We start from the raw sequence: 13,500 nt of genomic DNA, 5'->3' as shown, positions 1-13,500 counted from the left end.
CATTCTTTGTTTTTTCTGTAATCATTTTTGCTGTTGTTGGGAACAATTCACAGGATGAACTATATCACAGTAATAAAATAAAATAAATAAAAATGATTCACAAACCCAAGTTCATGAACACAGGAACACACTTAAAAGAAAATACAGCTGCTCCACTTTTCCTTCCAGATGCACTCATTAAAAACAAAGACGTACAAATACCAATTGAAATCAATGTATGGACATTTATTTTTAAATGTGAATATACACATGATATTTTTATACTTTTTAATACAAAAGCATGTGTTTTTTAAAACGCAATCTTGCTCTGAGTCATTCCAGAAATGTAATGAAGACTCACCAGGGTGAAAGTGAGTATGGGCCTTTGTCACTTACCTTGGGTAACTATTGGGAACAACCTCAATAATAAATGTGTAATTTGGTAAGTATTATTGCTTACAGTTTACTTCTTCTTGCAGTAAGGCTCTATGTGCAACGCAAAACACAAACAGCGGGGAACCAAACCCTATCGATGTGCTAGTGGCTAGAAATATCTTATGTCTAGTGTCACAGAGAAACCTAGAAAATCGGTCGTCCCCAAATAACCCAATTAGTAGACTAAACAAGAATTGGAAACTAGGTTTCAAACAGCACTCCACCTATGAATTCAAACAATCCTGTAATACATTTCAGATTATCACTGACATCCAATAGATGGTTTACATTCTCAATTCCTCCGATTTATTCTTAATCTCTTGAGCCAACACGTGTTTCAAGCAATTGCTCTTCCTCAAGGCTCCTCACTAATAAATCAAATATTTCCCTTGATGTAATTCGATCAAATTTGTAGTAGATTGTGGTTCACAGCATACGGCTCTTATAGTCATTTATCGTATTAGAGTGTTTCCAAACACTTGAGAATTGCCATTGCAGATCAACTGACTGATTTACAGCCTGCGAGGTTCCAGAATTGCCATTGCAGATCAACTGACTGATTTACAGCCTGTGAGGTTCCAGCTGCTTCACATCCTAGGAGTAGCTGGGATTTCTGAAACACTATCATGCGCTCTTGTGTGGCAAAGGAAAGTGCATGCTTTTAGGCAAGTGAACTGGAGGTGATGTGGTGGTTTAGAAAATGCAATAATGCAGGGGGGATATTGAGCACAAACTAAGCGATCACACCTCATTTAGCCATTCAAGCCGAATTGTTTGGCAAAACCGATGTTTTGTCCTAGTGATGTGAATTTTGGTCACTTTCATTCAAGTCTACAAGGGCATAAAGGTCACGTGGGAAACATTTGCACCACGTTGCTCACTAGGTATCCACATCATCAGGTAACTAGTTAGTTTATCTGAAGGCAGATATTGTTCTAAAGTTAATTACTTTGAATGTTACCTGGAGCAGGCACTTATATGCATTTCCTAAGCTGGCTTTAATACACTTTAATTGGGTAATACATTTTTAAGCAAGTACCAGAAAATGTTTCCTGATACATTGCAGCCACAAATAATGGGTATTCCATTTAAAACTTCCTGGTACATTTCCTGACAACGTTGGCCTTGGCTCTTCGAAACCAAAGTTGAATATTCAAGATTATGAGTTTTTTTCTTTGAAAGGCAGTATTCTTAGTTTGGGTTGACTGTGCAGTTGCTATACAGTGGACCTATTTGTTTGCCTGGTTGAAAACATAGGTAACAATTTCCACAATGAGCAATTAACAGCCAGAAAGCTGCACTTGTTTCTCCCCCAAAACTTTCGAAACGTTATTGAATGCCCTTTTCAAAATTACCTCTTATATAAGAAATCCAACGAACTATCTATTAAGATCTCCAAAATGTCTAAAAATCAGAAAACTGTACAGTGCATGTTTCACTTTACCACCTTTTGCCTCTTCCTGTCTCTTTCACTTTTTCGCAAAGGACATGTTTGTTCGGATGTCCCCAAACATTCACTTTTTAAAATGAAACACATATTTTGAAGAACATTTTCAGGACATGTTAGAAGTTTTACCAATCTGTATTGATAAAATGCATTAATTTCCTGCCCAGGTTTTATGGGTAACATGCTAGATAGGACATTTAAAAAGGCACAATTGGGTTCTTGTTTGAATATCGGTCTAATAAACTGAAATCAGGTCCAGCATTTCAAAAATTCTCTTTTGTCGTCTGACTGTAGGATTCAGAAGATGGCACCTATATCAAGGTCCTTTATTTGCTAGCATCTTCATGTACCCCGAGAAGTTGAACCAGGAAACCAAAGGTGGACTTCGCCACCGATATCACTGAATGACAATATTTGTGAATGCTCATTGATTTGAAGGCAACTTTCTTAACATTTCAGGTGAGAATCTCAAGCTGCCCCCATTTCGTCCTACAGGTGTTTGTAGAGCTTGCCCGTGTTGATGCAGTGAGTAGAGTTGAAGGAACAGAGTTCTTCTTTTTTAGCTCTTGTATACTAGAGCATTCTAGTACAAAAATTCAGATAAGGTAAACATTTGGTCATGCTGAGACACAGAGTAAAAGGCAAAGTCAGATCTGGAAGATAACACCTAGCGAAAAGATCCTAGGTGTGTTCCGGCACCATGAGATACTGTGTCTGAGCATGGGTATGAGAACATGAAGTTCACTGCATACTTCATCTCTTTGCTCTTCTTGTCCCATTTGTAGATAGCCGTGAGAAGGAGTCGCCCATCCACTTTGCGGCCCATGATGAGGAAGCTGCCATTAAGGCTGTCCAGCTGAGGGCAAGGGCATCCCGCAGCATTCTTGATGTACAGAACAAGCCTGCGAAATTCCTTCCTTTTCAACTTTCCAGCTTTTAAAACTTTCTTCTTCTTCTGGGCGGCGATGAGCTTGCGGTCCCCATTCTCAATCTTCACCTCCTTTATTCTCATTCGAAGCACTAAGATGGAGGAGAGACAAACGTCACAATGTATGAGAGGGCATCTTACAACATTTATTCACCACAGTGCATGAACTTGACAGATTACAGTGGAAAGACTATGTTTACAACAATATTGTTAAAATAATAGAAGATGTTTCTCTATTGCATAGTTTTCAACATGAACAGGCAGAAATACACATACATTTTTAAGAAAACACTGTCAAATAGTCCTGGTCGCCTTTGACTGAGCAAGCTACATTCGGCTTGCTTTAAAGGGTTTCAAAGAAGGGTTCATTTGTGTGGAAGATTGGAAGCTACTATGTGAACAAGTAAGTACATTTACAAGGGTTGCTGTTGCAGAACGAACCATTTTATCACATGTTCAGTCCTAAAAGTATATGTCTCTAAGGATGACTGAGCATCGAGGACTTGAATCAACTCCTCAGATTATCTCTGCAAACGAGAAGGAGGACGGCCCTCTGAATGGAATGGAGTGACAGATTTCGCGGCCATTTTGTCCTCAAACCTTAAGGTGTTCAAATGATTATATGTGGTTCACAGTTACAATCAGTTTAGGTTCAGTGCTGTGGAAAATAGAATGAACACCAAGCCCAGCACGTATTATGTATTTAGAGTGTTGTACACACAACCCTTTTATCATTGATATATTTGTGCAATATATAGATCTGTGCTCATTATTATCTTCCCAAACTGCTCTTTGGCTTTTTCAAAGAAGTCGTCAACCCTCATTAGGGCTATTTTTCCCATTACTCTTTGTCATAGGTTTTCTTTTCAAAAGAATACAATATTAATACATATATATTAGTATTTTAGGCTTTGATAATGCCCTATTCTCATTAAGACAATCGTAACAGTCTTATTATGACTACATTATGCACTTATGCGATACTTAGTTATTGACATTTTCAAAATTTTACAAAGAGCCCATTTACAATGTTAGCATAATGAAATAACTTCCGTTTTTATAATAGCTACTTTGCTAAGAACACACACCATGTTGTTCTTCAAAAGGTCCTTCCTTCTTGGACAGGCCCCCCTTGCATTAAAAAAGATACCTTTCTTCTATGAGTACCAAGGCAATGTTTGATTTTTTATGTTGTCCCCTGACAGGTGGGAAGGGCAGCTGAATCCAATCATGTGTTACCATTCACAACAACTCACGCACACACACTAATAATGAAGGTCTGTCAGAAACCCTGCACCCAGCTTCGACCCTTTTCTCATCGCTCTCACCTTCCCTCGTGAAAGGTTTCCCTCAGTGGGATTGCAACATTCCTGGGGCGCACACACAGTAAGGGCCTGATTCACAGAAGTGTTTTATAATGGCGCAATCCCATTGGGAAAACGCTATGTAAATCAGGCCCTTAGAGTATATGTCTCCAAATACCAGTCTGGTCACACCGTTGAAGATGCTTATGCCACTGCTGACCTCATTCTACTTTTAAAAAGCACAGCGCCTTCCTCTTCCTTTAAGGTGTCTGATGTTCCTATCTTGTTGTGCTTCGGACAGCAATGGCCTTTGTGGCTCCGACAAACAGGAGCAGGCAAGGTGTTAGGTGGAGTGGAGGTAGTGGTGTAGAGGATGGTGTACAGGAGATATCCAGAAACCACCGCTGCCCCACATGAAAACCAGCTGAGAAATACCACTCTGGATTACTGTTCTGAGAGGCTCCCTGCCGGCATAGCTCCCTTAGTAATAGGTGCAATTCAATGCAATAATAGTTTAATGGCATGACTTTCAGTTTGGCAAAAGGGGTTTTCAATTCAGATGACCTTGAATTGTATCCCAGGTTATGTGACTGTTGCCTAAGTTATGATATTACAAACAGTGGTACAGCACAACATTACAGGGCCCCGCTGCGAGCCATGCTGAGGGCCCCTCCAGCCCCTTCCCTCAAGCTTCTCAACAAAGCAAGGGCCACGCAAGAGCCCAGGCTGGTCTCGACCACCGCACATGTGCGATGCCCATGATGATCATGCTGCTGCAGGGCACACTGTGCCCTGCACTAGGTAAAAGATGCAAGTATGCTTTTTTAATCAAAGATTAACTCTTTCCCCTGGAAACAAAGGGACAGTGCCTGGCTCTTGGCACCCAAATATACCATCCACCAATTGCAGCAGGTGCATTTTTAAATTGGAGGGGTGCAAATATTTGCCACAAATATGCGAGAGCGACCAACCGTAGCCCTGGATATTAAACCAAGCAAGGTGCGTTGGGGGCAAGGGGGGTTCTCCTACAGAGAATTTGTTTAAAATAATTAGTTAAAATTATGCATTTCCCATTACACTTTCCGTGAAAAATTGGGTCAACAGCTAGACAATTTGCAATTAATTTTGAAGAGTAACCCATGAAATAAATCCAATAGATGCAATTTGCCAACAGTGCACAAGAGCATTTCCCAGTCCACTTTCACAATGCCTTCCCCCACAATATCTACCAGCATAAAAAACAATTTAATGGTGGATGTACCCTTATATTTCCATTCTGGTTACACCTATATGCGGGTTAAACCAATATATGCCAGCATTCCCATATAAGAACATACTCATCTTTGCTTTGTGCATAATGCTAGTAATGAAATTGTAAGAAAACGTGTCCAAGCTGGCACTGCAAATATATGTCAGTATCCCCACATAAGAACATTCTCCTGTTGGCTTTGCCATTAAAAATGCCATGCTATAATAAGAAAACATGTCCAAACTGGCTGCACCAATGTATGCCAGTCTAGACACATAATAACACTTATCGAGCATGCTGTTTCACAGATTCTCACTAAAAAATGCTATGGCACATAAAGATATGGCAGAGGGCACAGAGGACTTGAGATCTGGGAGAAGGTGGTGTAGGTGTACCCACAATGGCTAGGACCTTCTAGATCATCTTTGGGTGTTGCTGCAGCACACAATGGATTTAATGACCGTGGTTCCCTACAAATTGGCAAGACAATGAATGCTCCCTGCTTTGGGCTTTTTCTTCACTTCATGGTCTCATGCTTTATATGCAAGTGTGACCCTTTGAAAGCAATGGTCTCTGTTGCCCACAAGATCACGTCCCCTTTAAGACTTACCATGCCAAAAATTAATTTCACCATCTGCAAATTCACAAGTTGTGTCTACATAACCTAACACCTTAATGTCCACCCATTGGAAATATACTTTGCAAATGTTAGACATGCTACTTGTGCAAAACAATACTACAAGCACTAGAATACTACTGCAACACTCACAGATGAGATACAGATGGCCATATTTAACAATGTGTCAGTGGCAGCTGCTTTCTAATGTCTGCTCTGTGCTAGGACCCTCAGCGGATGCCTTCAAACAGGATAGCCATCACAATTCACCTCCAATGGATGTTCTACCAGTTTGAGCTCAAAGACCAACATGGTGAGGGCCTGTGCTTGGCAGAGGTGGGGATGTGGCACAGATTGTGAGGGACCTGTTTTTAACCTTGCATGGTGATCCATATGTAGTTAGATTTAAAGCTATCCTTGAGTACTTGCTTACTTCTGATGTGCACCCACATTTCATAGTAAAAGTGGCTACATTTCATCTGCATGACTCTGAGGTGAAAGATTTGTTTTTTATTAAAGTAAATAAAAGAGTACAATACAGCATTTTAAAAGCTCCCATCATCTGTTAAAATCAACAATGTCATTAAAAGGGAGGTATAATATGTGAAAGAGCAAAGAACAATAACACATACAAATTCATCCGAGAGTGGTTAACAAACAAACGTTTATCATAAAGTGGTGAATAAAAATGTAATGTTCCCCCACATTTTAGTAACATGTTAAATTAAGCTCACATCATTTCCTTCATAATAATCAGCCGATATGTCATCCATTTGGGTGTGAGAATGATTAAAACCACAAGCTAAAAGAGCAGACATTCGCCAGTGACATAAGGCTTCCTAGACTATTATTAAATGTCTAACTGTTTCAGGGACATTTTCCCCACGAAGTCAACAATAGCGGGAATTCCTATGTAGACCCAAACGCCCACCATTCACCTCCATGTTCATGACAATATTAAACTTAATACAGAGATATTTGTATGCTATCCAGTTGTCTGGATATGAGCTATAACAAACGCTGGGCTGGGCAATTAGCATGTTGGCATATAAAGTCGCTTGCTAAGGATTTAGATGAAAGATTCACAAGTGATTGTTCTAGAACAAGGTTGTCCAACATACGGCCCGCGGGCCACAATGCGGCCCGCCAAGCCATTTTATGTGGCCCGCGAGGCCGTATGTTGGACAACTCTTGAGTAAAAAAAAAAAAAGTTTTCTTTTCTTTTTCTTTTTTTTTTAAATGTGCCTGTGCGAAAAACTGTAACTTCCTTTGGTGACCCCATGGGGTCAACAGAGGTAGTTACAGTCCTCAGCCACGAAGCGTTAATTTATTTATTTATGCAATGTTTGTCGGATTTCCAACAAACATTGCAGAAATAAATAAATTAGTCAAGAAGATCTTGGGACTTGATGATGGAGGAAGGAGAGACTAATTTGTATCACGGCATAGTGAGGGTTACCTCGGGAATACCATTCATTTTCAGTGAGCGCGGGTCCATACAATTGCCCAGTACTCCCACAAACTATGAACAATGGGATTAATATAGTAGCAATTACTTTACATTTAAATATCTCATTTCAGGCAAGTAGGATCCACCATGCAAGAGAGGAACGGGCTCCGGCCCAGACATGCCCGTTCCTCTCTTGCATGGTGCTCCGAGGGACAAAAGGCGAGCCGAGATGAAGGGAGGAGGTGGTGAGGTGAGGAGAAGAGAGTGCTGGCCCGGGCAAAGGATTATGTGGACAGGTGCTGTGCAGGAGTTCCTCTCGGCGTGGGCAGCACAGTAGATTCCTGAACCCCTGATTAGCCGTGGGCCGCTGCTCAGAGGGCCATTGTGCGGAGTTACTTTCAAGGTTTGTCATCTCTGGACATATGTTTAGCAGGGGTTGCGGCGACACAGCCTGTCTGCCCCAAAAATCGTTCTTTTGAATTGCAAATGTCACCGAAGATGAACCTTTATCAGGTGAGAAACTTAACCTTTGCAGTGCTTTTTTTCCTCGTATCGAGACAAAGAAGAACAGCGGCAGCTCAGTTGCGTTTACCTCTAAGCACAGTGCGGATTGATGAAAATGTCCATGCATTATACCAAGTACATTGGACATTATAGATGTGGCCAATGGGGTATCAAAGCATGGCGAATACCACATGTACAGCACAATATGTTACCCTAGTAGTGCCCCAATAACACACTGCAACCTGCAAATGGGCCTCAATGGACCACCTGCCAAGGTTTCTGGAAGTTGCTTATGATCTTGATCTATGATATGATCTGATATGATAGGTTATTTATAACGCGCTTAATACCCATGCAGCAGTGATCCCAATCATAAAAGTGAAACAGGCAAGCCCAACAGGTATAACTTATTTTCACTCTTTTGGTAGCGCAGTCTGAGGGCAGCCTATACCCTTCAGGAGAGGTGTGAGCTGATACAGTTGCAACACAAAAAACAATAGTACTATGTTCCCAAAATACCCTAGTTCTTGTCTTTCGGATCTCAGCAGAGCCAGGCTTTTCAGCATCAGACCAGAAGCATGGGTGCCTTTGTGCTGGGCTGGGGTCAAGTCGGAGAGCAGCAGCGATGGGCCCCAATGATTCAGTTCAGTTTGGCAGTGGTGCTGATTTGTGGGTAGAAAACGCTGGGAACAGTAGGCCGTGCCAAGTGGATGGCATTGGAAGACTCAGTGACCTCTTGGCCCGGACAAGGTAATACTTGCCTTAGGCGCTGTGCAGGCTCGGCTGACACAACATGGCATATGGTTACGGCAAAGATGTCAAAGCTTCAGCATTGTCATTAAGCAGAACTCTGAGATTCAGGGGTGGTGGAGCATCGAGGTCCAGGATGATTATGATGGTGTCAATGGGGCCAGCGCTGAGCAGCTCCGCTCAGGAGGGCCATGGGCCCATGTGGGGCTGACAGGCCAGTGGGCAGACTGCAACAGGCCTGCTCAAGCCATCCTGCTATGTATACAAATCTCGGGCTGAGCAAGGCCTGATGGGAGAAAGGAACTGCGCTACAATCTACTCTTCTGCTGGGCTCTGCCTGCTGGAGCTTCCCCCTACACGCGGGACAGGCAGCTCTGCAGATGCTCAGAGCTTCCAGGGGGCTAGGGGGTTGGGGCTGGGTCAGGGCCTACCTTCTCACCCTCGCTTAGTGGGGCTTCCCAGAACTGACCCAATCCCTGCCCTCTTGCATGCTACTCATACTTAGCTGGCAGGGGAGAATCTGATCACAAGGGCAGATCTCCCAGGGTGAGGCTTAACCATTGCACGTCGGATTTGCTGACCCCTGCTATGTTCCCAAATGCGGGACACATGACTGCATTATTTCTGGTAGTGGGAGACTGCGTTCGCGCTCTCCCCCTGATTTATTGGTGAAAGAAAAGGTAAAGTGTGCACTAGGCCTGCTAGGTTGCATACTTTAAGATTGTGCTCACATTGCGTTTCTTCAATTAGGTTCACCTTTGGGTGATCGCTTTTCCATATTTTATCTGTTGAATTGAATTATGCTTCTTTCATCACCACATAAGTAATGTGTATTACAGAGATAAACTGCCATATGTATTGGGCACACTGCACATGCTCAGGCAGCATAAATCATGCTTTGCATAGGACAATGCTGGCCTCAATTGGGAACAGCCAGCATAGACATGTTGCTACAGGGGCATATTTTGGGTACAACCAGCATGACAATGTGTTACATCAGTGACAGTGCTGTCTTACACTGTGGACACATTGATCATTAAAATGTGTTGTGTTGTAAAATGTTCTTTTCTGCTGATGGTGACATGGAATTTTCATGTTCCCCTTTAGAACTGATTGTAAACTTATGGCTTTTTGGTCACCTTTTCTGCTGTAAAATGCACCATTTCAACCCCATATTTGAAAAAAAATTCTTGGGGGGGGAACCCTGCCAAACCCTCCCTAGAACCTTGTAGCTCCCTCGCTACGCTCGGTCACCCCCACTATTTCAGAAAAATATTAACACATAGACACTGAAAGAAATCACAAGCAACTAACCTTTGATCACTGCCCATGACACCAAAAGCTATCTTTGGGACTGCATGGCTATCACTACCTGTGATGCTATTGTGTCAAAGGTCACACAATATCGCTTTCTAATATACTGCTTTGGGTGAGGTTGTTGACTTTTGGCTCACCGGCCCACTGGGTGACAAAAAGTTAATGCTTCGGCCCCACATTCAAAAAGGTTGGACAAGCCTGTTCTAGAACAACATTGTACACCTGCACTTTATAACTGGCAGATCATTTTGTAGCTGAATACACATCAAATCGCTCAAACCAAAAGCAAAGTTCTTTGTACAGGTTTTAAATATACATTTTCCTGCAACCCAGCACCACACTTGAAGTTAATAAGACATTAATGTGTAGCATATTTGGTGAGGCCTGGGTTATTTTCAAGGCTAAATTAAGCTAATTAACCAAAATGGCACTAAGAATAGATGGGAACAGGAATTTAAGGTAGAAAAATTGAAGAATACTTTTAAAACATGGCGGTTCAATCAAGTGTAATCCTGATAAGGATGGCCGGGTTGTTTTGTTTTTTTGGGTTGGTTTCTGCTGCTTCAGAATTTATGTCATTTCTGTCTTTTGCACATTTAGATGCACCTTAGTACATGTTTTTGATGTTTATATTTACACAGTGGTGTATTTTTATAAATGTATATGTGACCTCGATTGAATACCATGAAATGAAAAATGGTGAAAATAAATAAATAACTGTTTTATACATATATTTTTGTGCTCATTAGGAACAATTGTTTGTAATGCTTCTATATCAAGGGAGTTTTTAATGCAGATGGGGCTATTTTCTCCAACCGCAGGAGAGACATTTGAAGTACCAACATTTATCAAAATAAGCAAAATAAACAGTCACTTCAATGTGAAAGACAAGGGAATAACATCTAGCCATACCTAATGCACCAACGATGAGGATGCTTAGTTACCTAGTATATGTCAGAAACTGAAAAGTGGAGCAGAGTTGTTTTGTGGTGTGTGTGTGACTCAGAAAGTTACAGTAGTGACCGGGAGTCCCTTTCCTGTTGCTGACTTAAACCATGATATTGACTATTGTGCAAGTAATGTTTTTGAATCATTGTATTGCCTCATGATCAGAACACTTGTCAAACCTTCTCATGCTCTCCGGCTGGATGAACCATCGGCTGAGATTCTCATGTTCTCCCACAGTGCACAGCCACACAGTAATGTTCTTATTTATATTCTCCCACAAGGTATAGCCACTCACTAAGTACTTGTATTCTCCCGCAGGTTGCAGCAGCCCCCATGGTTCTCAAGCTCTTAGATAGAGTGTTTTGAAGCACTATACTTGTGTATAAGCGCTGCATAAATAAACAATTGCAGGCTGAAGCTGCCCAGAAAGTTTCTTGGGCTCTTTCACAGGGTTCACGGGCCCTTTCACAGAGTGCAGCAACCCACTCTGTTTCTTATTTTCACAGGGTGCAGCCACACTCCACGTTTCTCAAACTCTCCCACACGGTGCAGCTGCTCATTAAGGTGCTCAGGTTTTTTCACCGGTTGCAGCGAGACACTAGTTTCAATGGGCTCTTTCACAAGCTAAGGTTCTCATGCTCTTCTACACGGTGCAGCCACTCACTACTCCTCCCCGTGGGGTAGATACACCACCTACTGTGGAACCTCGACAGGCTGTTCCGCCCCCTAAACATCCCAATGTCAGACCTACCCCTCATCCAAAACAGCACCCCCACCATGCTGAATGGGGGCTTGTTCCTCTTCTATCCCCTCCACCCAGACAAGAGTGCATGCTGCTGCCACTCCTCCCACCCACCCCTACGAGGGACATGCACCTCCTGCTACTCTAATGTCTAAGTGGGGGCCTTCATGTGAGGCTCTGCTTCCCCAGCTACTGTGCTACCTTAAACCACCAGGGCATCTTCCATGGTCCATGCTCCTCTCCCACTCCTGAGGCCTCACCCAATGCCTAAACTACCGCCACCAATTCAGAGGATTGGGGATGCTATTTGGTCCCAAGCTGCAAACGGGCGTTCACCAAAATATCATGTGGTTACCCCTTCTCATCCATCATGGGGGAATCTTCCCCCGCCTATGAACAGACGTGCAGCTCCTCCTTTCCAGCCTTCTTCCCCTTCATCGCCAAGTGTCACGGTCATACCATCACAAGTGCCACTTATTACAATGCTGAATACCCTGTGCACAAACTGAGAACCCAAACGTGCGTGTTGAAAGAAGCCCTGAGGGAACCAGAAAGCACATGCCAAAAAGATCCAAAAAATGAACAAACAATGCTACTCCAAAAACTACAAATAAAACTAAAAGACTACTGTACTACACTAATATAATAGTACTATATTATAAAAAATAGGACACATAAAAACACACAGTAGAAACTACGAAAGTGTAAACAAATGTTTGTTGTTTGAGTTGTTTTGGGGAAACAAATAGGGTGTAATAAACTTTCCACTGGCTTTTTTAATTTTATAAAAGGAAACAAGGCAAAGTAATGTGGTAAAGGTGCAACTTCAACAATGCCAAGGGGAGCACACTCATCAATTATGTGGTGATGGGAGGGGACATAGCAGGGTAGGTGAAGGGGCACTCCTGGAAGTAAGACATCATTGACAGCTGCACGGTTTAACGTATGCACTGTTTACGCATGTGTGACCGTAAAAGAATGTAGGCAACACTGGCGAGTGGGGGCGCCATGTGGGGCATGGGGTAAGTGGGCATTTTGGGGATAGAGGATAAGGGGCAGGGGTAGTCGGTAGAAGTGGTAGTATAGCACAATGTGAACAACAATACAGCCATTTTGGAGTACAGGCCGCAGGTGAAATTTTGCAATTTTGCAAGTTTGCCTTTCCCGGAAGAACGTAGCCGCAGGGGATTGGGGCTAACAGATACTTTTGAGGCCAGAGAGGCAGGGAAATGTAGAAGATAACAAAATGTAATACCAGCAATTAAAATCAAATGCATGGTGGGGTAAGCAGTTTCAAATCGCCCCTTGGCAGATAGTCATGGCATGAGGCTGAGGGGCAAGGGGTGAGCAATGGGGAACCAATACTGGGAGAGGTTTCAATGTTCCTAGGGTGCAACAGTGTTTTGGGTCCTTGCCGATGTCCGCCGGACACCTCATTGGTTGGATGTTGTCTTGTGTGTTCGATGGGAACTGACCAATGGCATATTAATAAAGTTCCAGTGGTCAGCACAATCACATTATGCTATGAGGTGTCACTGTGGGGCATTGTGGGAAGGTTTGTGACAACACGATGGGTGGTGTTGGGCGATGGGGACCAGGATGGCAAGAGCCAATCATCATTATTCATTGTATGCTTAGATATATGGGATTGACGTAGTCCCAACAATTAGCTTTATATGATGATTCACCAAATGTTTCAACTTTGTGTATGCAGATTATGTCGTTTGTGTATACAGTGTTTGCCCGCAGTGGGCGGCATTGACAGCTCTCTTCAACTAGTTCAGTTACACTGTGCTGTTTGAACCGTGCTCCCACAGCTGCGCCTGTGCCT

General features: G+C 42.7%; 1 protein-coding gene and 1 non-coding gene across 2 annotated transcripts in view; one reads left to right on the top strand and one right to left on the bottom strand.

Moving 5' to 3' along the window:
• Nucleotides 1-204: 204 nt before the first annotated feature.
• The window catches only part of SFRP5 (secreted frizzled related protein 5), a 122,794-nt gene continuing 109,498 nt past the window's right edge, over nt 205-13,500 (bottom strand). The window contains exon 3 of the mRNA XM_069611553.1: nt 205-2,881. Coding sequence (XP_069467654.1) covers nt 2,529-2,881 — 353 coding nt within the window. The 3' untranslated portion in view covers nt 205-2,528. The remainder of the gene's footprint in view (nt 2,882-13,500) is intronic.
• LOC138474907 (U1 spliceosomal RNA) lies at nt 9,160-9,321 on the top strand. Its single transcript, XR_011269129.1, has one exon. It is a non-coding gene; the product is annotated as a U1 spliceosomal RNA (small nuclear RNA).

This window comes from Ambystoma mexicanum, chromosome 8 (assembly GCF_040938575.1).
Source record: "Ambystoma mexicanum isolate Mex_15411 chromosome 8, UKY_AmexF1_1, whole genome shotgun sequence".
In the NCBI taxonomy this organism is placed as follows: domain Eukaryota; kingdom Metazoa; phylum Chordata; class Amphibia; order Caudata; family Ambystomatidae; genus Ambystoma; species Ambystoma mexicanum.
The sequence above is the reverse complement of the archived record's forward strand: the minus strand, read 5'-3'. Positions and strand labels throughout refer to the sequence as shown.